General features: G+C 40.7%; 1 protein-coding gene and 1 long non-coding RNA gene across 6 annotated transcripts in view; one reads left to right on the forward strand and one right to left on the reverse strand.

Moving 5' to 3' along the window:
- Positions 1-27,566, forward strand: part of MOCOS (molybdenum cofactor sulfurase) — a 409,994-nt gene that overhangs the window by 331,850 nt on the left and 50,578 nt on the right. For all 5 annotated transcript variants that reach the window (XM_037889907.2, XM_043540409.1, XM_043540412.1 and 2 more), the window contains 2 exons: positions 22,190-22,306; positions 24,876-25,307. In XM_037889907.2, the coding sequence (XP_037745835.1) occupies positions 22,190-22,306; positions 24,876-25,307 (549 nt within the window). The remainder of the gene's footprint in view (positions 1-22,189; positions 22,307-24,875; positions 25,308-27,566) is intronic.
- Positions 24,290-25,999, reverse strand: LOC122464617. Its single transcript, XR_006288814.1, has 3 exons — positions 25,818-25,999; positions 25,552-25,553; positions 24,290-24,300 (listed from the first exon to the last, which is right to left on the reverse strand). It is a non-coding gene; the product is annotated as an uncharacterized LOC122464617 (long non-coding RNA).

Below are 27,566 nucleotides of genomic sequence, written 5' to 3' on the forward strand. Positions count from 1 at the left end.
CACTTGACACCGGCTGCCAACTAGACATGGAGCCATTGATCACTACCCGTTGAGCCCGACAATCTAGCCAGCTTTCTACCCACCTTATAGTGCATTCATCCAGCCCATACTTCCTTAACTTGCTGACAAGAATACTGTGGGAGACCGTGTCAAAAGCTTTGCTAAAGTCAAGAAACAATACATCCACTGCTTTCCCTTCATCCACAGAACCAGTAATCTCATCATAAAAGGCGATTAGATTAGTCAGGCATGACCTTCCCTTGGTGAATCCATGCTGACTGTTCCTGATCACTTTCCTCTCATGTAAGTGCTTCAGGATTGATTCCTGTTTAAAATGATTTAAACAAAAGTGATTTGGAGACTCCAAACACAGTAGTCACTCACAAGGTTTTGCTAACATCCCAATCTTTCCATGTAAATTTGCTTTCTGAGCCAGGGCCTGGCTATTTTGATTTTGAAGTCTCAATAATCTTCTTGCTCTTAAACTATACTAAATAATAGTTTTCTTCTATTAGCCCCTTAGGGCTCCTATTCCTTCCCCTGAAAATGCTTCCTCTCAGTAAAGCGATCTGTACACTACCATTTGTAACCTGCTATAGTAATGAACTGAAGAGAGACCTGCATTCGACTCACAAGTTGTCTAGCTTTTGCTGCATATATCAAGCAGTATGGTGATTGCCTCTTTATGGAATACTGTGTGGACTCTACTAACTAAAACATAGGCATTACAAGTTTTTTCTATTGATATTTGCAGCAACGTATAAATATTTAGCACACGTGGTGCTTGTGAAAGGTAGCAGAGTAACAGTGCTGGAGACGAAGACCTCTGTTTATCTAGAGTGATGGTACAATATGGGAAGTAACAGTGCTGGCTTCCTAACACTGCTTCACCAAAGTAGCTCTGCAGCAATCCTTTGCTTCTCTACTGAGACTGCCAGGAAGGGTATCACTTAACACGAGATGTGGTTGTGCTTTTTGTGATGTCACAAAAGTGAGGTCACACGTTCACTAGGCCCTGGACTCCTCCACACATGAAACAGCCATTGGATCATTAATAATAATGAATAGTTATCATTTGTATTGTGTACAAATATGTGATCATATTCATGTCTCATTACAAATACTCAAGCTCTCCAGTCTCTCAAACGATAACCATTGGACAATTAGTGGACTACAGTTTGCGTTCTTAGTTGTCATTATAATTATTTGTTGTTTGAAACTTGTAAATAACTCCATATGTGTGCAACTTTTAAGGTTCCAGCATCTTCTTCTTGCAACAGGAAGAGGAGATGGAACAGCTGTAAGAAAGCAAAATTGTTTGGAAATTTAAAAAACAAGGACAATAAAGTGACAGAAAACAGAACAAAAACTAACAACCCCCCCACCCTGATTCATGTGAAATTAGATCAAATCTGTTTTACCTCTTCCACTCCAAGATCTAGAAAAATATATAGGCTTTGTTGTAAGATGCCTGTTGTGTTGTTATTATTTGCACACTTTTGCTTTCCTTGCTTCTTTAATGTGGCAATATATTCAATTAAAGAAATACTCTTTTTTTGCTTTACATATTTTCATAAGGGGTACAGCTCCCATACCTGCCCCTCTTCCATAACTTAGTCTTGTATTTGGTCACAGACGATGCTTAATTTGTGCCAGGTCTTGCCAGGGCTGAGCCCCGGCACCTCTAGGCTTGGCAGTTCATAGCCCTGGCACCTCTGGGCTTCTTGTATTGGTTACGAATGCAAAAAAATTGCTTGAGGCCCGGCACCTCTTTTCATTACAAATTAAGCACTTGTCACAGCTAGCTAGTGTAGTGAGGAGTTGGTAACAGCAGAGAAGGCCAGCTGAATTTTTGGCAACTTTAATTGGTTTTTAATTATATGCCATGCATAGCTATTCCCCAGTTTAATTACCTCTGTTCCATTATGCAGCTCGCTGGGCTCTAGTCCTCAAGAAAAATAACTCTTCTCTTAGGAAACTTCACTTGCTTCCATTCTATGGAGTCCTGAGAGAACTTTTTTCCTCTCTAATTGTTTGTGCCTTAAGCCTTTTTTTTTACCTCATAGCTACCTTTGAAAAGTGACCATCAGTTCAGCAGAGGATTAGCAGGTTCCTTTCAACTTCTCATCTCTACCTCCTTTGCCTATAGCCTAAAGCAAAAGAGAAGGTAGTCCTCCTTGATCGCCTCACCTGCGAAAGTTTCTTCAATGTCTCGCATTCTTGCCATGCCTGCTAGCGATCCTGTCAGGAAGACAGCAAACAACAGTTCATTAGCAGCTCCAGTTTTCCGACCTATAGCCCGGCCATATCACATTCAGTCTGATAGACAAACTGCTAAAACAGGCGGCCGCTGCAAAAAATAGGAAAGGCGAACATTTCAGTTCTCCTCAAAAGGCGCCTGACTGTAGCTTTACATGTCAGTGAGTTTTGCCCTCCTCACCTCTCTTAAGATTACTGAGAACACTTCTCAGATAGGTTGTGGTCAACTTTGGCAATCAGGCTACATCTACACTGCATGCTTCTTCTGGCAGCCTGTAGAGTACATACTTAAGTAATTCCCCTAGCATGGGTATAAATTGCAGTGTAGACAGTGAGGCACAGCTTAGGCAAGTCTCGTACTCGCTCAAGCTGTGCCTTCCTGTCTATGCTGTTACTTTTAGCCATATACTGTCCCGCTGCTGGAGCCTTTTACTAGCACAGGAAAAGACTCCAGCATTTGGGAAAGGCTGTGGCAGGAGGGAGGCAGTGGGGGAAGGGCTCCATCAGCTCCCTACTGCTAGAGCCTTTCCTCACTGCAAGGAAATACTCCGGGGCAGGGAAAGGCCCTGCAAGGAGGGAGGCAGCAGGGAAAAGTCCTGAAAGGGTGAGGCTGTAGGGAAAGGCCTAGCCTTTTGCTGCTGTCTCCCCCCTGTCAGAACCTTTCACTGACATATGTAGTTCCACACCACAGTGTGAACACAGCTTGCTTTTTACTGTGGTGTGTAGCTACACATATCCTACATGCTGCCGAAAGTGGTGGTAGTGTAAATGTAGACTAGGTGTATAGACTAAGTGTATGTTAACATTCCCTGGCTGATCCTATCTGCACAGGAGGAGTGAGAGAAGCGCAACACTGTAAACTTATGAAAACCCAACTTTTCCAACACTGCTTCTCAACAGATACCTCTCAGGATATGTACATGCAGCCCAGATCTAGAATGCAATTTGCATTATGGCTTTTCATAGAATCATAGAAATGTAGGGCTGGAAGGGACCTCAAGAGGTCATCAAGTCCAGCCCCCTGTGCTGAGGCAGAACTAAGTAAACCTAGACTACCGCTGACAGGTGTTAGTCTATTCTTAAAAACCGCCCATGATGGGATTTCCACAATCTCCCTTGGAAGCCTAGTCCAGAACTTAACTATCCTTCGAGTTAAAAAGTTTTTCCTAATATCTAACCTCAATCTTTCTCACTGCAAATTAAACCCATTACTACTAGTCCTACCTTCAGTGGGCATGGAGAACAGTTGATCACCGTCCTCTTTATAACAGCCTTCAACATATTTGAAAACTGTTATCAGGTCCATCCCCACCCCCAGTCTTCTTTTTTCAAGACTAAACCAAGCCTAGTTTTTTTTTAACCTTTCCTCAGAAGTCAGGTTTTCTAAACATTTTATAATTTTTGTTGCTCTCCGCTGGACTTTCTCACCAATTTATCCACATCTTTCCTAAAGTGTGGTGCCCAGAGCTGGACACAGTACTCTAGCTGGGGCCTCACCAATGCTGAGTAGAGCAGGACAATTACCTCCCATGTCTTACATATGATATTCCTGTTAATACGCCTCAATATGACTTATGTTGACTCATATTTAATTTGTGATCCATTGTAGTCCCCAGAATGATTTCAACAGCATCACCATCTAGCCACTTATTCCCCATTTTGTAGTCATGCATTTGATTTTTCCTTCCTAAAGGTAGTACTTTGCACTGTCTTTATTGAATTTCATCTTGTTTACTTCAGACCAATTATCTAATTCATCGGGGTCATTTTGAATTCTAATCCTGTTCCCCAAAGTGCTTGCAACCCTTCCCAGTTTAGTGTCATCCTCAGATTTTATAAGCATGCTCTCCACTCCATTATCCAAGTCATTAATGAAAGTATTGAATAGTACCAGATCCAGGATTGATCCCTGCAGGACCCCACTAGATACATCGTCACAGTTTGACAGCAAACCATTCATAACTACTCTTTGAGTACGGTCTTTCAACCAGTTGTGCACCTACCTTATATACCATGGCATTTGCCCCCCTTAACCTGTACTGGTAGAGGATAGACCCCTATCCTATTGGGTCTTTTCCATCTCTAATTTCTATAATTCTAAAGTGTTAGAACTCTTCCAATGGGACTTGTGCTCCTAAATCACTTAGGTGTTTTGGAAAATCCCACCCTTTGTGATTATGTGATAGGTGTTGTAGTCTCCCACCTGTTTGTGTTGAACTCTTTTTTCCATACTATGCCGTTTTCTCTTTGTCTGCTCCTCTGCTTCTTGTTTTAATAATGAGACTTTGGATGATGGATGGCTATGTGATTGTATTTTCCTATCTACTTTATTTTTCCTTACAGAATATAATGAAAATATCAGGGCTGGCCCTGCTCTAGGCTAGGTAGGCCATGTAGTTACCTAGGATGGCACAACAGAAGGCCACCCAGTGTCTTTCAGTTGATCAACAACTCAGCTTTCTTCTACTGCTCCCCAGCTGGCAGCTCCTTCCTCTCCATGCTGCTAGAAGGGAGGGTGTGGGGAAAGGACAGGGCAAGGTGAGAGGTCCCAGTATGTGAAAGAAAGGAACGAAAGGGAAACCCCAGATTAAGGGACAAGGGTAAAAGGAAGGAATGGGGAAGCAGCAAGAAGCTCTATCGCAGGGGAGAGGTGTTAGTGGGGTAAGGAGAGATTTATCAGTAATGTGAAGTTGTGATTTTTTTCACATTTTTAGATTACTTGGATATGACAGTAAATGTGGATAGAATGTTATGGGGTTTGTAAGTCTTGCCTTAGACCTTAGTCCATCCCATGCTATGCTGCATATTGGGCTACCCACATTTGCCATCCTTGCCTGTCAACTGCCCTTCTCTCCAAATCTTCCCATTTCATGTTGAGGTGCCAGATGTCATTCAGAACTGTTCGTTTCCATGTTATTTGAGGTCTTCCTCTCTTTCTTCTTGAGTTTTCTGTCTTCCATTCAAAGGTGGTATTTGGTAAGCGTTCTGTTTCCATTCTCAGCACATGTCCCAGCCACTGATGTCTTTTGTAGATTATTTGTGTGAGGGTACCTTGTCCAGTAAATTTTCTGACTTCTTCATTCATCTTCCTATCTCTATATGTTATTCCCAATATTCATCTCAGACATTTGTGATTAAATGCATCCAGCTTTTGTATATCTTTCTTGGTAAGTTGCCATGTCTCACTGCTATATGTTGTGCTGGCAATAAGAATTGCTTTGTACACATTCAGTTTTGTCTTAAGGGAGATGTTTTAGAGTTGTCAGATGTTTTTGAGTCTTCCAAATGCAGCATTTGCTTTCCCAATTCTTCTTCTTATTTCCTCGGAACTAGTACCATCTTGGCTGATGGTACTTCCAAGATACGTAAAATTGTCCACCTTCCAGTTTCTCTTCTTCAATTTTGATTTCTGTCCCTATAGTCCCCATTAACATTACTTTACATTTCTTTGCATTGTATCTCAAAACTATCTTCTCCATTACTTCTTTTACTTGGTTTGTGCATTTTTGTAGTCCGTTGGCATCTTCACTGATAAGAGCAATATCGTCAGCAAAGTCTACATCAAATAGTCTTGAAGTGTTTCATTTTAGGCTATATGTATCACTGTCTCATTGTTTTAATCCATAGTTTATGACTAGCACAAACAAAAATGGAGACAGGACGCACCCCTGCCTTACACCTGTCTGGATGCTGAATGGCTTACTCAATCCATTTTTCATTTTAATGCAGCATTTTGAGTTGGCGTAGAATGCCTTCATAATGTTAATTAATTTTGTTGGAATTCCATATTGTTCCACAATTTTCCACATTGTTTCTCTGTTTACACTATTGAATGTCTTTTGAAAGTCCACAAAATTGATGGCAAGACTGCCTTGGAATTCAATTGTGTTCTCAATAATCCATCTCAGGGTGAAAACAGCATCTGTGCATGATCTCCCTTGTCTAAATCCAGATTGTTGTTCTCGTAGGATGGTATTCATCTTTCTTTTCATTCTGTTCAGGAGGACTGCTGCTAATACTTTTCCGGTGATAGATAGATGTATTACTCCCCTCCAATTTGAACAACTGTTTAGATCACCTTTCTTTGGTAACTTGATTATGATACTGAGGGTCCATTCTTCCGGCACTTTCTCCTCCATCCATATTTTGTTGCACAGTGAACAGATGACTGATTCCACATCTTCACCTCCATATTCGAGCATCTCAGGATGAATGCTATCCAGACCAGGTGCCTTGTTGTTTTTCAGCTTCTGCAATGCTTTTTTTACTTCTTTGATTTTTACCTCAGATACATCTATATCTAGGTCTAATGGTTTATCATTGTTAAATTCCAGTCTTGTAATTTGTTCTGGTTGGTTTAGCACGTCTTTGAAGTGTTCCACCCACCCATTTTCTTGTTCCTCCTATGTTTTCAAAATTTCTCCTTGTTTCCCTTTCACTGGGACACTTCTGAATTTTGATCCATATCCTGTTAACTGTTTAAGGATCGTGTGTAGACTGTTCTTGTATCGTTTCTTTCCCCTGCTTCTTCAGCTTCACTAGCCTTACTTTCTATCCAATTTTACTTATCTTTTTTGCATTATTTCTTTACTGCTTTGTTAAGTTTCTATAGGTTTGGTTTGTTTCTTCAGTCGCATGTTGTAGTACTCAAGCCTTTTGTTTTCTTCTTTTGTCTGTAATTTTCCATGTTTCCACTGTTCATTATTGCTTCCTCTCTTTCTACCAATTATCTTTTCAGCTGCTTCTAGCATAGCTGTTTTCAAAAGATCCCAATATTTTTCCACTTTGTTTTCTTCAAGATCTTTAAGGGCCTCAAACTTATTCTTGACATCTATCTGGTACTTTTTTCATATCCTGCAATCTTGTTGTTTCTGTGTATTGAATAATCTTAGTCTGTGTTCTTTCTTTTTAAGCACTTTGAACTTTGATTTGATATTTGCTTTCAGCAAATAGTGATCGCTCCCTATATCTGTTCCTCTGAATACTCTTGTGTCTAACACTGATGTTTTCCACCTCTGACTAACACAGATATAGTCGATCTCATTTTGTGTACAGCCGTCTGGTGAAATCCATGTCTTTTTATGTATGTTTTTATGTTGGAAGAAAGAATTGTGGATGCTAAGATTGTTTTCAGTACAAAATTCAAGAAGTCTTGTGCCATTGTCTGTCATTGTTCCATCGTTTCCTAACCTCTTCTTTCATTTTCAGTCTGGGCATTAAAATCTCCCATAACCAGGACAAGATCATGTTTTGATATTTTTTTTCATTACATTGTTCAATTCTGTATAGAATCTCTTTGTCCTCTTCATCTGCATCGTTTGTTGGAGCTTATGTCTGGACTATGGTGCATTTAATGTGCCGAGAGTGGAATCTAGCTGCCAGAAGCTTATCTGATATTGGCTGCCAATTCATTAGTGATATCTGTGCAGTGCTATTCATGATGATTCCTACACCTCTCTCATGTTGGGTTTTCCCTGAATAGCACATTGTTTTTTCTCCAGATGTTATCATACCTTGATCTTTCCATCTAACTTTACACTCTCACAAAGTCCTAAGATGTCAATTTTATATCTATCCATTTCTTTGATTACCTGTGCTAATTTTCCTGCACTATTTAGAGTTCATACATTCCAGGTAGCTATGGATATACTCTTTTTGGCCTTCAGAATTTGGACCATCGAGTGGATGACTTCCCAATGGGTTTGATCATCCACTTTCCTATGCGCATCTGAACACTTTCCATCCTCCTCATGCCATGATTTTTGGCTTATGTGAGTAGTTTCTGTAGCTAGAACTTTTTTTTACGGTGATGGGAAGCCTCCCCATCGACCAACCTTCCTCCTTTTTGATCCAGGCTTGGGCACTGGCAGAGCTTTGTAAGTCTAGGTGGGAAAAATACCACATCGTTGGTATAATCAAACCAAATGCTCAGAATCGTCTTGGGAAACATTCCCTAATATGCAGTAGCCTTCCTTGGCACTGGCTTCATTATTTTCTGTCCTTTCTATTTTGTACATTTTGATTTCCATTAACACTACTTTAGTAAGGTGTTTATAAGACAAGAAAAATGGTCCTGGGGTTAGGGCACTAGCCTGGGACTTGGAAAACTGCTTCAATTCCTTGGTGTATCACAGACATCCTGTGTGACCTGGAGCAAATCAGATAGGGTGCTCACAGTGCCGCACAGGTATGCAGGCTTGTGCTAGCAGAGCTTGAGCTAGCATGCTAAAAATATCAGTGTGGCCATTGTAGCTTGGGTGGCAGCTCAGGCTCTCCAGCACCCCCGGTCCACTGGTCTGAGCTCAGGTGGCTAGCTGAAGCCACCACGCATAAGGTCCACCCTGCTGATTTTAACACGCTAGCTTGAGTCTGGCTAGCGTGAGTCTGGGAGAATTGCTCCCAGCTGCAGTGTAGGCGTAAACATGAGTGTCTCTGCACTTCTCTTCCCCATCTGTAAAACGGTGACAATTGTACTTCCCTACCTCACAGGGGTACAGTGAGGATAAGTATGCTAAAGACTGTGAGGTGCACAGATATATCAACAGGATAATAGCTACCATGGAACTACCTAAGATAAGTAGATTTCTTTAGGAACAACTGTAGTTGCAGGACACCTAAAGTGACTTTCTCAGAGAGTAGCCTGTGTTTCGGTAGTGTGCCAGTCCTACTCTAGACTAGTAGATGTCTGTGTTCTTAGAAGAGCAGCTTATAGCTATGAAAAAAACTACTGCATTTCTCACAAATGGAAGGGAGTTGCCAGATCAATTTGTCAAAATCACTAAAGGGATTTTGGTCAACCTACCTATGTAACTGTACTTATCCTGAAATTCATAATCCGTGTCCTTAGAGCTGCTAGTGGGTTGATATTAAGCAGAAAAAAGATGTCCTTTTTACATTCTTATCTGCACAGGTGAGTTTATTTTTTAGACAAAGCAACTTAATCAAGAGATCTTTTCAGTTTATATATATATGTGTGTATATGTATATATATACATACATGTTTATCTATTTATTTCTGATCCACCTGTGTTTTTAGATATCATGTAAAACTATTATTGTGTAGATGCATAAGCTGACAGTATGCACCATATATTTTTCTTCTAAAATATTAGTGTAGGAGCAGGGAACAAACACTTTTTAATTCCAGCAAAGAATATGTCTGTACAAGATGGTCAAAAGACTCTGAATTACTTACCCTAATGCTTTTTGGAACATATCCACTCATTACATTAAATGCAATGACTCAAGGAAAGAAAAATATTAATGACATGCCTAATGGGATTTTTGGCCATGTTCCCAACAGCTACCTAAAAATTACTGGGGTGATTGCTTGCTATTGATTTTCGTTATTGATTTAGCTATTAAGACTTCAGGAAACCAGGGGCAGCTGATAGACCAGTGGTGTAGAATGCAAACAGGATTACAAGGAGAAAAACATTGTTTGCGATGACTCTTTTTAAAACTCCACTAATTTCTTTGGTTCTCATCAGTTTGTGCTGTAGACATCTTGTAAGAGGCATGCTTGCCACAGCAGTGATTTGCATTATCTCCTGTACTACTGAGAGAGACCTTTTTGTGGTCCAGTAAACCAGAGTTGTCATTATAATGGTGTGTTATCATCTCAAACTGACAAGATGGGTCATTACAATATGTGTCCTTGCTTACATTTAATGGAAGTTAGTTATGTGGTATTAGACATCAAAAGTCATTTCTCCTAACAGGGGACTCTGTGTTCATTGACCTAGCATGCAGGCCGGAGATATGCTGTGCTTGTGTAGAGGGATTAGATTACATGTGGTAATAAGCATCCTTGCAGGCGAATTCAGGTCTCTTACTTGCGGAGCAAGTTGGGTGGCAGGGATCAGGTGGGATTGTTCTTTGTAATAGTTCAGCTCTGTGGGGAGCAAAAAGCATCCTAGCAGGTGTGTCTGAAATCTCCTACTATTGAAATGCTAGTAAGAAAGGGTTGCTATTACAAAGCTCCATCAAATCCTATGCTGAGGAGGCTGTCTGACATCACCACTTTTGAGTGTCCTTGTGTGCTTTGTGTTGCTAGGGAAACTGTGATGGAGATAAAGGAAAGAAACTCATGCAGCTCTTAAAATGAAAGCATCTAAGGGAGAACATTAAAGCAAAAATATGTAGATATGGAACCAGAGTGAGGTTCTAAGTCACTGACTCCACTGAAGAGGGGGAGAGGGAATGTGAGACGAAACCATGGGGTATCAGCAAGAATCCCCACTAGCAGCAGGTTCTGCCGGAATTCCTCCTGGGACTGTGGCAAAGCAGCTCTGCTACCCTTAGAAAGTGTGCAGCATCCAATTTTAACCCTCCAGCCCACTTCCATTGGCCAGCGAAAAGTAGGAGCATGGCTCCATCTTACTATCACCCTGCCTATTCCTTCCTGTCCCCTCTGGGGAGTCTATCAAAGTATTCATATGGCCCTCATCACTGTCAAATATGAGCACCTCAGGTGCATGAATGGAATTTTATCCTCAAAACATCCCTATGAGCTTGGGAAGTACTGTTATCCCTCTTTTACAGATGGGGAACTGAGGCCAAGGCAAGATTAAGTGACTTGCACAAGGTCACACAAGAAGTCTGAGGTTAGAGCCAAAAATGGAACACAGATTTATTGAGTCACTGAGTCTTATCTACTACATCATCCTTCCTACCCAAAGTTCAAGCTAGAGTTGCCACTACCACTAGTCTATCACAGTTCTATTTTTCCCTGTCATTATGTTGGTTGGTCCCTCTGCAGGAGTGCAGAATGGCAGGGGAGCTTTATATGCCCTGTTTCTCACTTCCACACCATGCACCTTTGCTTTGCCTGCTCTAATCCGTTGCATAATTATTATCCTGAAGAATGGCTAGAGATGCATATTGGATTACATATGCCTGCTTCAATACCCATGAGAGGAAGCTCTGATTAAGTTATCTATGATGTCACAGATGATTTATTTCTTTGTTTTTCTTTTTGTACTTTTCATTCCTATGCTGGATGGCATTTTAAATATCCTATATATGAGCCCAAATTGTATTTGGGTATGAATGCAGGTAAATGAGTGGCCAGGGTGAGGGAACATTTCTGCCTGAAGATACATAGGTCCATATGCCCCTTACAGGGGAAGACTCCAGGGCATGGCTGAATCACTGAGTCTTGGACGCCATCTTGCTTGATTACTCCATCAGGTATGCATATATGGCCTATTGAAATTCAATGATTTAATCTTTCAGTTCACAAGATGCACCAAACAGAAGAAAAGGGCAGTCCAGAAGATGCAAGATCATCCATTAAGAATCAAGAAATTATTTCAAATCTTCTCTCGTACTTTAATTCCCCAGTCCCAAAACATCTAGCAGTCTCTGGATTTGACATATGTAGAATCATAGGACTGGAAGGGACCTTGAGAGGTCATCTAGTGCAGTCCCCTGCCCTCATGGCAGGACTGAAGTATTATCTCTACCGTCCCTGACAGGTGTTTGTCTAACCTGCTCTTAAAAATCTCCAATGATGGAGATTCCACAGGCAATTTATTCCAGTGCTTAACCACCCTGACAGTTAGGAAGTTTTTCCTAGTGTCCAACCTAAACCTCTCTTGTGGCAATTGAAGCCCATTGCTGCTTGTTCTTCTTAACCTCTGAAGGTAGGACAGTCTTTTATGTACTTGAAAACTGTTATCATGTCCCCTCTCAGACTTCTCTTTTCCAGACTAAACAAACCCAATTTTTTCAATCTTCCCTCATAGGCCATGTTTTCTAGACCTTTAATAATTTTTGTTGCTCTTCTCTGGACTTTCTCCAGTTTGTCCACCTCTTTCCTGAAATGTGGCCCCCAGAACTGGACACAATACTCCAGCTGAGGCCTAATCAGCACAGAGTAGAGCGGAAGAATTACTTCTCGTGTCTTGCTTACAACACTCCTGCTAATACATCCCAGAATAATGTTTGCTTTTTTTGCAACAGTGTTACACTGTTGAATCATATTTAGCTTGTGATCCACTATGACCCCCAGGTCCCTTTTCGCAGTACTCCTTCCTAGGCAGTCATTTCCCATTTTGTATGTTTGCAACTGATTATTTCTTCTTAAGTGGAGTACTTTGCATTTTTCCGTATTGAATTTCATCCTGTTTACTTCAGACCGTTTCTCCAGGTTGTCCAGATCATTATAATCCTATCCTCCAAAGCACTTGCAGCCCCTCCCAGCTTAGTATCATCCACAAACTTTATAAGTGTACTCTCTATGCAATTATCTAAATCATTGATGAAGATATTGAACAGAACTGGACCTAGAACTGATCCCAGCAGCACTCCACTCGTTATACCCTTCCATCATGACTCTGGGAATGGTTTTCCAATAAGTTATGCACTCACATTATAGTAGCTCTATCTAGGTTGCATTTCCCTAGTTTCTTTATGAGGAGGTCATGCGAGACAGTATCAAAAGCTTTACTAAAGTCAATATATACCACATCTACTGCTTCCCCTCTATCCACAAGGCTTGTTACCCTGTCAGAGAAAGCTATCAGGTTGGTTTGACACAATTCGTTCTTGACAAATCCATGCTGATGGTTACTTATCACCTTATTGTCTTCTAGATGTTTGCAAATAGATTGTTTGATTATTTGCTCCATTATCTTTCTGGGATAGTTTACAGAAATTAAGATGACTGGCCTGTAATTCTCCAGGTTGTCCTTATTTCCCTTTTTATAGATGGGCACTATATTTTCCTTTTTCCAGCCTTCTGGAATCTCTCCCGTATTCCATGACTTTTCAAAGATAATCGCTAATGGCTCAGAAATCTCCTCAGTCAGCTCCTTGAGTATTCTAGGATGCATTTCATTAGGCCCTGGTGACTTGAAGACATCTAACTTGTCTAAGTAATTTTTAACTTGTTCTTTCCCTATTTTAGCTTCTGATCCTACCTCATTTTCACTGGCATTCGCTATGTTAGACATCCAATCATCACCAATCTTCTTGGTGAAAACCAAAACAAAGAAGTCATTAAGCATCTCTGCCATTTCCACATTTTCTGTTATTGTGTCCCATCCTGTCCTGCCCCCCTGTCCCACCCCCTCATTAAGTAACGGGCCTACCTTGTCCTAGATCTTCCTCTTGCTTCTAATGTATTTATAGAATATTTTTTTTTTGTTACCCTTTATGTCTCTAACTAGTTTGATCTCCTTTTGTGCCTTGGCCTTTCTAATTTTGTCCCTACATACTTGTGTTATTTGTTTATATTCATCCTTTGTAATTTGATCTAGTTTCCACTTTTTGTATGACTCTTTTTTTTTCTTTCTTTTTTAGAGCATTGAAGATCTCCTGGGTGGGTGGTCTCTTTCCAGGGTGGTCTCTTGCCATACTTTCTCGCTTTCCTATGCTTCTTCCTCTGGATATACCTTTCACAGAGCTCAGGGACTCTTTAGGATGCATGTGAACAAGCAGGAGAAATCTTCTGGGGCAGGGTCCTACAGGATGACTACCTACATATTCTGATTTACCCACCCTTCCAGAGGGTCCTCTGGTTCTTTTTCCAGGATGTTCCCTGCTATTAGGACAGTTCCACCAAGTGAGCTGCCTTTTTGCAGAAGTTCTAGAAAGGGTCTCTTCATCTGCTAGACACCTGGCACTTCATCCATTTCTCTGGCTGACATTTTTCCCAACAGTAAAAATGTCAACATTATTAATCTCCACTTAGATCTTCAGTCCAACAATAATGAATACATTTATGAGCAACCAATAAACACATCCTTGTGCTGCATGTGCCAGATTCCCCCATATTCATCACACTTCCTAATTAAAACATCTCAGGTAGAGATTTAACATAGAATTTCAAACCAATTAACAACTGGCCCCAAATAAAATCCTGCTTCAGAGCACCCATAAGGTTTAGAAGAGATCAGTACCAGATCATGCCCAACTCTAAGTACAGGCCTACCCTACAGCAGCACAGCTACGGTGTACTGCTAGAGCGTAGATGCTTCCTTTTTCGACAGAAGGTGTTTTTCCGTCAATGTTGTTAATCCACCTCTCTGAGAGATGGTAGCTCAACAGTCCATCCACCAAGCCATGAACCTAGCCACTTCTACGTGGGGATTAGGTCAACCTAACTACGGCACTACCGGCATGAAATTTTTCAGAGCCCTGAGCCACCTAGCTACGTGGATCTAATTTTTAGTAGTAGACCGGTCCTAAGGCAAGTAGACAAATTGGTACATACATCAATTCAGAAATGCCTAATAGTAATACATTACCATTCCCACCCTCAATGCATCCAATGTGCAGTTCCAATATACATTTAAGGTCTGACTCTCCACTGCCTTGTACCCAGTGTATTCATTTTACTGGAGCAAAGTAAGCACTGAGTGGGTGTAAACTGCTACCATTCTGATCTGGGAGTGCTTTACACCCACTTTGCAATTAGTTTAAACATATGTAAATGACTACAGAAGATGCAAGGGAGAAGAAAATCAGACCTTTAGACAATATGGGCTCTGTCCCAACTAGAAAATAGCGCCTCGGATGGGAATGTATATGTTTTGTATAAAAAATATCATTTTGCAGGAGACGATCTGGTTAAACTTTTATGTCTTAGTAACTGAACAAAGATGTCATTTTTTTCCTTCTTCTAAATAATGATTTGGAAACAAGTGCTGATTTCTCTTCAGACCTATTTCTGGATTAAATTACATTAAATGAGATTAAGCATGCATCTTTGGCAGTCGCAACATTTCACAATCAAAAGCTGGGTGACAAAAGGAGCTAACTTACTTTCTCTCCAATTTCATGCAATAAATCAGTGAATTAATTTACCAGCTGATTTGGAGAAGAGTGTCACAAAGTCAGCTTTATAACCAGCCATCAGTAGTGTGCAGTGAAATTCTTGTGATGAGCAAATCCATCTGACAAACCTACTCCAGAAACACTATGCTCTGAAGTTTGGTCACAGTCTAAAAACTGAGTAGAAATCCAGACTGCCATTCTTCCAAGAGAATAAACACTTTGTGACGAGGCTTCTTGAACTGGGTGGTTTCTTCCATCCTGTTCGTACGAAATTATAAAAATGTCAAGATTAATGGTGCAGTCTGACAACTTCTGCTCATGTGAGTAATTCTGTTGACTGTAATGGAACAACTCATATGAGTAAGGACTGCTTGTTTGAGTTATGTGTCCTATGATTTAAGATGAGATTTTTAAAGGAGCCAATAGAAGTGGGTGCCTTCCATTTTTAGTGATTTAAAATAATGCAAACCAATATGGTATCTATAAATCTTATCTACTACATAATACAAATCTGCTTACAGTAGTATTATTGCTGTCAAGCGTATCAATAGCACTAGAATATGGAGGAGGATTTATATTCGGATTATACATTATTATTGTTGTAGTTATTGTTCATGAATCCCTCTAACTTAGATGCTCCAGACACTAAATAGTTAAAGTACAGTAGTAATATAGGGTTGCCAACCCTCCAGGATTGTCCTGGAGTCTCCAGAAATTAAAGATTAATCTTTAATGAAAGATTATGTCATGCGGTGAAAGCTCCAGGAATATGTCCAACCAAAATTCAGAACCCTAGCAGAAAACAACAAATAAAGCAGTATTTAAAAAAAAATGCTCAGACATCAAAGCAAAATGGCATCATTAAAAGGAAGGAGGAGTAGGAGCGCTGACTGTGGTTAAAACAGAAATTACCTCTGAAAAAGAAGAATAAAGTTTTAACTGTGTGATCTTAGTAAAAAATAGATGTCTGTTTCCTAGCTAGTTCACCTATCCCTGTTAAAGCACAAAGGCCCCAGCCTTGCAAGGCAATGAGCGTCCTCTGCTCTCATTAAATTCAAGAGGGATATGAGGGTGCTCACTCCCATCCAGGAAATGCCTGGCATCCTGGCACGTTCAGGCTCATAGTAAACTGCTTCAGAAATGGGACTGAATACTAAGGGTTAGCTGATACAAAGGACTCCAGGTCTTCGTAGTGTCTTAATTACCATGTACATTCAGTATAGAATCAATAAAAATGCTGTAAGGTCTATTAGATAGCATTTACATTGTAAAAAATCAAGTTTATAAAAGACCAAGTCACCTTAGTTCTAAATATCAGACCCAGGAAAGCACCAAAACTGATGATCTGAGTACCTAAACCTGTGTACCTGCCATTAGCACTTTTTCACGCTTCCATGCCCTTATTGATGAACATATCCCTGGCTCCTAAATGGCAACCTGTGTTGTTACATGCTGAGCTGCAAACACTCTGCTGCACTTTGCAACCCATAGGTCTATACTTCTTATTGCTCCTTATGGCAGTTTTCAAAATGTGTATTACTGAAGACTTTTTTCATCGAACAGACTCTAACAGATGGTTTATATTCTATTTGTTTTGCTGTATGCTAACACCACAGAAAGAGACGAAATTAACTCCTTAAGTAACATATTTCCAGGGTGAAGCTGAGCAACAGGACCTAACAGCATATGTCCAAGTGAAAATCAAGCATTTGTCCAAAGAACGTAGGTCGAGTCCTGCAATCTTTAGAGAGACAGGGTAGGTGAGGTAATATTATTTTTACGAACTGTCTAATCGCACAAACACCCTTGCCCGCCCTCTACCCTGCCCCTCCCTGGGGCCCCGCCCCTTCTCCGAGGGTCCACCCCCACTCACTCCATCCACCCTCCCTCTATCACTCACCCTCCCCCACCCTCACTCACTTTCACCAGGCTGGGGCAGGGGATTGGGGTAGAGGAGGAAGTGTGGGCTCTGGGCTTGGGGGCAGGGCCTAGGGGTTCAGAGTGTGGTGGGGGCTCCAGGCTGAGCCTGGGGCTCCAGGCTGAGCCTAGGGCAGAGGGTTCAGGGTGTGGACTCTGCAAGGCAGTTTGGGTGTGGGAGATGTCTCAGGGCTGGGGCTGGGGGTTGGGATGTAGGAGGGGGTGAGGGGTGTGGGCTCTGGGAGGGAGTTTGGGTGTAGGAGGGAGCTCAGGGCTGGGGCAGAGGGTTGGGGTGCAGGGGAGGTGAGGGGTGTAGGCTCTGGCCAGGCGGCGCTTACCTCGGGTGGCTCCTGGGAAACGGCCAGCATGTGCAGCTCCTAGGCTCAGGGGCAACCAGGCAGCTCTGCATGCTGCCTCTGCCCACAGGCACTGCCCCCACCCCCAGGCACTGCCCCCGCAGACCCCATTGGCTGTAGTTCCCAGCCAATGGGAACTGCGGAGTCAGTTCTCAGGTGGGGGCAGCACACGGAGACCCTGTGCCTAGAAGCCAGACATGCCAGTTGCTTCCAGGAGCTGCATGGAGCCACGGCAGTTAGGGAGCTTGCCTTAGCCCCACTGCACTGCCAGTTTTTAGCAGCCTAAAATCTCCTAGATCAGCTTCAGTAGCCTGTGGGAGATTGAGCCTGATTCTGGGAGACTCCCGGGCAATCCAGGAGGGTTGGCAACTCTAGGTAATATCTTTTATTGGACCAACTTCTGTTGGTGAGAGACACAAGCTTTCAAGCTTACACAGAGCTCTTCTTCAGTTCTATGTAATCTCAAAAGCTTGTCTCTCCCACCAACAGAAGTTGATCCAGTAAAAGATATTATCTCCCACACCTGGTCTCTAATATCCCGGGACTGACACTGCTACAGTAGCATTGCATCCGGCAATCTTTACTCATTCAAGTAGTCCAATTGATGGCAATGGGGAGCACTTCATATTAGTAAGTGTTACTTGCAGGATTCCCATGTGAGTTTATGCTTTGCATAGATTGGTAATGAAGCTCTCTAGAGTTCATACAGAAGGTTATGCTTAACTGGTCTTTCTCGTCTTCAAAATAATTCTCTCTCTTCCTTTAATTTGGTCTCTTTTTTTCTCTGCCAATAATCCTTGCACTGGTCTAATCTAAAAATGAACATAAACCGATCATATAAAAGTGTTATTTGAGAACGGTTTTGTCTTACGTTGCAGTGTTTTTCTCTGGAATTCTGACACTTGCCTATATGGAACAAAAGTCCAGGTTTTGCATTAATGAATAATGATGATTTATCTGACAAGAACAAAACAAAAGGAGAAGAAGAAAGAGAGAATCTATTTGCAAAACATTTCCTGAAGTCAGGGCATGGCAACGCCATCTTTAAACATCCTGTAATTTTAAAAGCAAGGCTGTTCAAACAAAGTGAAAGGGGTTATTATTTGAGAAAGATTATAAATTTTGGATTAAGGCTTTTAATATAGTGAACAAACCAAACTAAATGCCGAACAACTTCAGCAGTGAAATAACTGTCATGATTTTTGCCCTGCTTGTCATCATTAACTGAATGATAGATCCACCCACAAGTCACTAGAACCATGACAAACCCTGTAATGTCAGGATGACAACTTTTCTCATCCAAATGAGAAAATAACGCAAGAAAATGTCACGGTTCCCAGATAGACGCCTTCTGACAAAACAAAGTTAAATGACACCACAACAGTTTTTCTCAGCAGATGCCTTTTACTGTAACTTTGATTCTTAGAAACATGCTTGTAATACTGCACGGATGCACTAATCATAAATAGAGACCTTGGGTCTGATTCTCCATTGCACTTGCTAATCAGGATCTGTGTCGTGCTTTTGATTGTGTTTACATTAGAGAACTGAACCATTCATAATTGAAGCAAGAGGACAGAACCAGTTGAAGCACGAATATGCTGATTTACTTTCTGCAATGCTGCAGTTTCGGCCTGTGCCATAATATCGTTTTTCTAATGTGTTTCAATTGCAATGGTCTCTGGTAACTTATTGCACAAAAGCAGTGGGTTCTGGAAAACTTCAAAAGAACCCTAATGCACAGTCAGGAAGCAGTGAGAGGACCACCTCACTGTTTTCATTGTGACCTGTTTTAGTGCAGTCTACACTGGCACTGAGGACCTGATCCTGCAAGTACTCACACTGATGGGAATAACTTCATTCCTGTGAGGAGTCGCATTGAAGGCAATAGGAATACAGACATGAGCACATTTAAGCACATGCACAAGAGTTTGCAGGATTGGGAGCTAAGACCATGAGCCTGCAATGAGCTCCTTGAGAACAGATCCCTGCACCTCGGTGTGCAGGGATTCACCCATTCAGAGCTCATTGAGAAGTTTGCAACCATGATTGCAACTCTCCATCCTTTTTTAAGTAAAAATGTAATGCTTTTAATGAGTGCTTGTATCAAGGACACATGCTTAACCAGGACAGACAAGAGGATACAGCACCTGCAGCCTTTTCCAATTACTAAGAGTACAGTCAATTGAAGGATATATATTTTATTTCTAATAATGCAACTCCTCTGGTAATTAATGAGATAATATACATAGGTATAATTATTCAATAATTACATCATGATAGCTCCCAGAGGCCTCAATCAGGACTGGGGTCCCACTGCTGTACCAACATAAGGATAGACATGATTAGTACACTGCATAACAATATCCTGGCTGTGTACATACATCACTTTTGCCTGCATTTTCTTTGACTCTTTTCTATCTATGATATTTTTGGTGTTTTAGGGCCTGGATAACAGGATCCGCTAGCTCCCCATGCGGAATCTCACTGAGGTCAACCTCTGCCATTTCTAGCATTGATCTACAATCAGTGGGTCTTAGGTTCCTATGTTACTTAGGTGGTTTTGAAAAGTGTACTCCTTGTCTTAATGTTAGTGATACAGAGACACTCATACTCGTGTACGTTGGTCGAAATTGAAGAGTACACCCTGGATCAAATATGTCACCCCCAAAGAATAAATATAATATAAACAGAGACAAACAGTTTTTGCCCTTGTAAATGCAACAAAGCATGTGAGTTCACCTTCTATTCACTGAAATTGAATGCACGGTTAGTTTCATGGTTATTCTGTGTGTCCTGGGTAATAAATTGTGATTTTGAGACCAGGACCATTAATTTAAAACAACCCTTAGTTATTTTAACAGACAATTTAAGGAGCCAGATTTTTCACTGTTTTGAGTTTTGGGTAAATACAGCTGTGCCAAGTGGGTGTAGAACCATTCCCAGTTGTCGCTTGATTGTGTTTTACACTTGCTGCACACTCACTTTACGCAGGTGTCTCACATTTATATTTCCATTTGTTTCCCCAAGCATTCTTGTGTAAAACCCCTTGTATCCACACATAAAAGTGCTCCAGATGCTTTGTGTGCACCAAATACTGTTAGGATTGCTTTCAGCAGGTCTAAAGATTGACACAGACTAAATAATTCCTGCACTAGGTTGAAATGTAGGGCTTGATCCTGCAAGGTGCTAAGCAAAGGAGTATTGGAGACAGTGGAAGTTGAGGTTGCTCAGCAACTCACACAATCAAGCTCCACAAGAACTTACTTTTATTGTGTATTAAATGGGTAAACTGAAGAGAGGTTGAGTTACATGGCCAAAATCATGCAGGCAGGAATGTGCAAAGTCAGGAATAAAACTTAAGCCAGTCCCTTAATTTATCTGCTCCATACCTACTTCCTCTATTACAGAGGCTATATAAATAAGGCTATTATACTACATTGCACTGCACATGGGAAGTGTGATTGCAGCAAGTAAAGACTTTCATATAAGGCAGTGAAACCACAGTAGCACAGGCGGCAATGTTGAGCTAACCCATCTGCCCAGGACCCTGGTTCCCATACTCCAGCAATAATCACGTATACCATATTATCCTTACAGCCCTTGTTATCTCTTGTTAAAATCCATTTACTTGGAGAGTTTGGGGAGCCATAATGTTTCTCTAACCGTCTTTCTTCTTTATGCTTTTCTAGGAGTACTGGGAGTCCCTAAAAGTATATCCCTCCTCTCCTGCCACAGGTCTCTTCGTTCTGTGAGATTCTTTCTGTTGTACAGACAGACATGATCTCCCATCTCCCCTGCACGCTCACATGTTCATTCTCTCTCTCTCTCTCTCTCTCATATTCACATAATTTATTCATCCCAATGATTCATCCATTCATTATTGTATTTGTGTCCATTAATTATTCAGGGTTTTTTTTCTTTAACTGGCAGTTTTAGAAATATTCAGAGACGTAAAAGCATAACATCAGGGTCAGCATAGTTGGTGAACAAAGTGTTCATGTGTGGAACATTCAAAGAGGTCTCTCTCTTCCTGTCCTTCCAGACTAGTGTCTTCTCTGTCACATGCTATTGCTTACTTATGGCCTCATCCATCAAGCCTGCAGAAATCTCAAGTGTGCAGAAATCTCACTGGTTTCAATAATTTCCTGCACTGACAGTATCCCTTATACCATGGAGTATGTAGCTTTGCAAAGGAAAGATGTTGTCGTTGTTATTATTTGGATTGTGGCAGTACATAGAAATCCCAGGCATGGACCAGGTTGTGCTAGATCAGGGGTTCTCAAACTGGGGGTCACAAGTTGGCATGGGACTGACAGCCTGAGCCCCTCTTAAATTAAATTTAAATTAAATTCCCCCCTTTTAATTTATAACGGGGGAGGGGGTCACACTCAGAGACTTGCTGTATGAAAGGAGTCGCCCTTTCAATACAAAAAGTTAGAGAATCACTGGGCTAGATACCGCAGATTTAACTGAAGAGCAGCTCCCAACCCCCCACCTCCAAGCAAAGCAGTTGCTGCTTTATTTCCATTCAGATGCAGAATGTTACAATGTAAAGCACTGACCCTGGAAGCACTTACACATGTACTTAACTGTAAGCATGTGATTAGCCTAGCTGATTTCAATGGGCTTCTCCATGTGTTGTTTAAAATTAAGCATGTGTGCAAGCATTTGCAGGATTATGGCTTATTTGTCTGTATTTCTTCCGTCTTTGTTTTAATACTAAAGCTGAAAAATACCTGTTTTCCTCATAGTGTATGTGAAAATATAACAGCTCCAACAACCAAACTGTTAATAATTTAGCGAAATAACTTACTTCAAGCAGCCTTTATTTAAACTGAGTATATTTAATATTATCTCTTTCATTCTTTAAGGTGGACAAGATTGCCAGTCTCTACAACATACATATTCGTACAGGATGTTTCTGTAACACTGGCGCCTGCCAGCAGCATTTGAGGCTCAGCAATGAGGATGTCAAAAGGAACCTTCAGGTCAGGACCAAATCCTGTTGAGGCCAAGTAAAATCACTTGAATGATTGAATAATGAGAGGGTTGAAGGGAAGAATAAAAACTGAGTATTGTTAAACGTGGGTTTAAAGCATGTATATACCTCATGTATCACGGGGCATGGGTTTTAGATTTGGGAGGGAGACAATTTGTATAATGGTGACAGGTTTGTATTGTTCTCCATTAGACTTCAGTTTAACACACTACTACTGAAGGTACCTTCATTTAATAGCACCTGCTTCATTCAAGCTGGTTGAAAATTTTTTGACTGTCAAAAAATGTGGTTTAGTTGAAATCAAAATGTTTCATGGGATTTTGATTTTGATGGGGAAAAAGTCAAAACTTTTGAAAATATTTCATTCTAATGGTTTCATTTTGATCCATTTCATTTTGACTTTAATATTTTATTAAACATTAAAATATTAATTGTAATATTATATACAATATATACCATGTACTGTTAAAGTTGAAAATAAATTAATCCAAATGACACTATCAGAACAAAATGTTTCAGTACTATTGAAACAAAAGCCTTCTGAATTTTTGTTTCACCGGAATGAATTTTCGACCTTTTTTTCTGATTCAGAATGGAAAAAAATGAAATCTCAGAATTTTCCACACAATGGAAATTCTAGTTCCTGATCAGGTCTCGTGATCATCTTGTGTTTATTATATTATTATTAAAGTGTCTTAGTTGTGCTTCTCAATTTTCAAGAAATAAAGACGGAGGGTATGTCTACACTGTCCATGTTACAGAGTGGCTGCAGCTGCACTGTGACATGGGCAGTGTCGACTCCCCTTATCACTGGGGGAGAGCTCTTCCAGCAATAAAAAACAAAAAACACCCCGAACGAATGGTGGTCTGTACTGGCGCTTTTCAGCACTAAAATTTTTGTCGCTAAGGGGGGTGTTTTTTCACACCCTTGAACAACTAATCTTTTAGCACTGAAAGTGGCAGTGTAAACACAGCCTTAGGCCAAGTCTACACTATTGACCTATATCAGTATAACTGTTGCTTAGGGGTGTGAAGAATCCACATCCCTGAGTGGTATAGTTTTACCAACCTAATCCCCTGTGTAGACAGCACTGTGTCGCCAGGAGAGCATCTCCTGTCAACATATCTATTGCATTTCGGGGAGGTGGATTAACTAAACCGCTGGGAGAAGCTCTTAATTTAGGAGCGGTTTAATTTAAGCCCTAAAGTGGTGCAGCATTTTAAGTGTACACCTGCCCTTAGTCTTTCCCCATTGGATGCATAGTCTAAAAGAGACCAAAATTAGATGGGGAAAAACAATAAGAAAGTACTCTAACACTGAGAGACCAATGACAGCTTAAAAAGACATGTGCATATGACATGTCTACAGAGATTAGAGATACGTTAGATAGGGAGCAACTTAAACTTTAAGTTGCCAAAGTATGAACAACTTCAACTTGCTAGCTGCACTCTTGTGAGCTATTTTCTGCTGATTGTCATTCAAAAGATTTGGGTAAGTATGCAGCATATGTTACAAAAAACCATGAGGGACTTCATAGTTGTAAACATGTCATCGTTTGATATTACAATGAATTAGCAGGGAACAAGCCCAAAAGCTTATTAAAGACATTTTTCAAAAGATAAAAAACTTATGACAGTATTGATATGGTATGTTCTTCGTAATTACATTCAGACATCTAGATACAAGCTGCAAATACATAGATGCTGCAATTAGATGTAGGACCCTATGTAAATCATGATTTCATGGCAGGCATGGAAATAGTGAAAGTGCCACCAAAGCTCCTGTTATGTGATATGGGGACACAATTTAAAGATCTTTCAAATGTATTCTACATTAAACTTCATGAAAACTGGTCATCTAATATTGTTAGTATTTTATAGATTGCCATGTATACTACACGTGAAACATTTTTGGAAGAAATAATAAATCTAAGCAAAAGGCAAGATTCAGACTTCAGTCACACCAATGTAAAACCACAGTAACTTTGTCCATTTAAATTGTGATTCTCTAGATTTGTAACTGAAGGTTGTAATGTGACCCAAATGAACTATTTTCCCCCATAGGCATCCACATTGCTTAATTTTGACTGAACATTAAACAATAAATCAGTGGGATTAAACCAGATTGTTCAAACTAAAAGCTCTCACCATCTTGTTCTTTCTCACACATCTCTGGGGTCTTCTACTGTGTTTTGCATGTTGCTCATATGATGTTAAATACAGCCCAGCAATTTCATAGCAATGCTGATGTCTGAGCTCTGGAAAAACATGGTATGGTTGTGGGTTGTTTGTCTACAAACAACGTTCTTACCTATATGGTATTTGGGGACATATAAGTACCTTAGTTAGATGAACAGATAGATATTATGTGTAGCAAATGAGACAGATGAAAAGATTTTCTCCATTTTCCCAATCTATTCATGTATTCATTATGCTGTTTTTGGAATGGATTTTCTGTTTGAAGTTAGCAAAATGAAGTATAAAGTTGTAAAACAAGAAGGGAAAAAATGAAAGGTTTGTTCTAATAGTTCATTGCTTTTCCTTTTATTTCAATCTAGGCTGGCCATGTCTGTGGAGATGACATAGATATAATTGATGGACGTCCCACAGGGTCCATGAGAATATCATTTGGCTATATGTCTACTTTTGAAGATGCACAAACCTTTCTAAAGTTCATCATAGCAACCAGGCTATCTGAATCAGACTTCACGTTTCCCTCCCAAACCACCACAAGAGAGACTATTACACAGTCAGTCAAATCTCCAATACAGAACGACCATTCTGCCAATAACAATGCAAAGAAATTCTCTCTGAAAACTATTGTCTCAGACATGGGACACTGGAATAATTCATCTGCAGCATTGAAGACACCTGAGACTACCAGGGCTGTTGTTTCTGAGAGTGCTATACCAGTATACAGAAGTGGGAGCAAGCCAATCACTGTCACCAACATTTACCTCTACCCAATCAAATCTTGTTCTGCATTTGAGGTACAGTAACTCGTCAATTAATGTCCTCCCACTTAACGTTGTTTCAAAGTTACGTCGCTGCTCAATTAGGGAACATGCTCATTTAAAGTTGTGCAATGCTCCCTTATAACGTCGTTTGGGTGCCTGATCTGTACACTGCATGTAAGATTTTGTGGAAGAGCAGCGACTTTACAAGGGACCATTGCACAAGTTCCTCTTCTCCGCCTCCTCCCCCTCCCTCGCAGTTCGTCCCCCACCACCAAACAGCTGTTTGGCAGTGCTTAGGACTTTCTGGGAGCGGGGAAGGAGCGGGGATGCGGCGTGCTCCAGAGACGAGGTGGAGTGGGAGTGGGAAGAGGTGGGACTGGAGTGGAGCACGGATGGGAAGAGGTGGGCCTAGAGCATCCCCCAGCAAAGTCGGCACCTGTTCTTCTCTGGGTAAGCTGCCACTGCTGCTGCGAAGGTGCTTCCTAGCGTCCTTGCCTGCAGCGGGCTGTGCCTGTGTGGGGTAAGCCAGGAGCACTTCCCAACCACAGTACAGTACAGTATATAATGCCTTTTGTCTCCCCCAGAAAATTTCCTTGGAACTTAACCCCCTGCATTTACATGAAATCTTATGGGAAAATTGGATTCGTTTAACATCGTTTCACTTAAAGTTGCATTTTTCAGGAACATAACTACAACGTTAAGTGAGGAGTTACTGTATATATTTTAAATGAATTTTAGAGATTCGTTTGAGCCATCCCCCATTTTTTCCCCCGTAGCTTCTCAGGAATGTTCTGTGTTAAGTATAAGGCAATAGCAGGTGAGTATTAATCTTATTTCAAGGAGCAGTGCTCACTTTCTCAAAATTATACTGTAAATTTCCTGAACACTTGGATATTTAGTTTTTGAGGGAAATTCAATTAGACTGAAGTCATGGAATGCAAATTTATTACATTTTCCTAACCTCCCCCCTCCAGAAAATCGTCATGTAATATGTATCCAAATGAATAGTTTGGATTCCGAAAAACTTGAATAAATTGTAGTCAAGTAATTAGTATGCTTATATTAAATGACACGTGATGGAGTGCAAGCATTGATGGGTGTGCAGCAATTGAGAAATAACTTGATTAACATGTTATAATTGAGAAGAGGCTAATTTACATTACAAAGAAATGTTATCATTAAAAATGCATTTGCAACAGAAATATGACATTTAAGTGTTGCAGCCCTATTTGAAAGTTCAGTCTTTGAAGATTTTAATTGCTTTTTTGCCAAGTTAATAATATGGTCACCTTAGCTGCGACTTTTTTTTTTTTTAAATAATGCATGATGAAATAGGTGTATGTGCTGCACATTGACCTAGAATCTGACTTTGCTTCGCACTGTGCTGTGGAGCAATTTAATGAATGTCAATAATGGTATAACTTTCCTTATGGAAACTTACCAGTGCGGGTCACTATCTCACATCTGAGTGAAAATTGGGGTCAAGCTTGGTGACAAATCACCTGTGTTTAAAATATAGCCTCTCAAATGATACGATAATCGTATTTTTAAAATATGAGGGAGTTTAAAACAAAATATAATGAAGTATGACCATGGAAGTCAATTTTTATATAAACATATAAAATGTCTTGGTTTTGTGTATGATGAACACTGCCATTAATTCAGAGGCACAGCCTTGGAAAATACAAAAACAAACTTTAATTACCTGTCTACAAAAGCCAAGTACACCCTGCATTTTATAAAAGAATGTTTTAACCTTAATTCAACTGCTGCAGTTTTTTTAGTTGTATTATAAAAGCTCACTCCTGCCAAAATGTTTTACTGCTGCCTAGACGTCCATACACCAGGCAGGCATGCATAGGGTTAAATTGTGGCTTTAAGCCGTAGGCTGTTGTCAGGAGAGTTGTGCCACACAATAAGTCTCTGATAGAGGATTTGGATGCTGTGTATCCAGGCACAGGCAGGATGTATCTTGGAGTGAAACGGTGCATTATGCATTTTTCCCACACAAGCAGGGCCAGATATCTTCCCTCCAAGCCCACTTTGGGGAGGCTAGCATCACAGCAGTGCTAAACTCACTCAAACCTTGCACTCCCCTGAAGAACCGCTATGTGATTGTGCCTGGCTCAGGCCTCCAGGGTTCTTTGCACTCTCACGATACCCGGCCTTGCCCATGCACCCCTGTGGTGCAGCACCTACTGTATATGCTCATAGACTAAACATATCTAAGTTAGCTGAGAAATTGCAGGTAGATTATGAAATTTTGTTAGCCTTGCCATAGAATCATAGGGT

Source organism: Chelonia mydas, chromosome 2, assembly GCF_015237465.2.
Source record: "Chelonia mydas isolate rCheMyd1 chromosome 2, rCheMyd1.pri.v2, whole genome shotgun sequence".
NCBI lineage: Eukaryota > Metazoa > Chordata > Testudines > Cheloniidae > Chelonia > Chelonia mydas.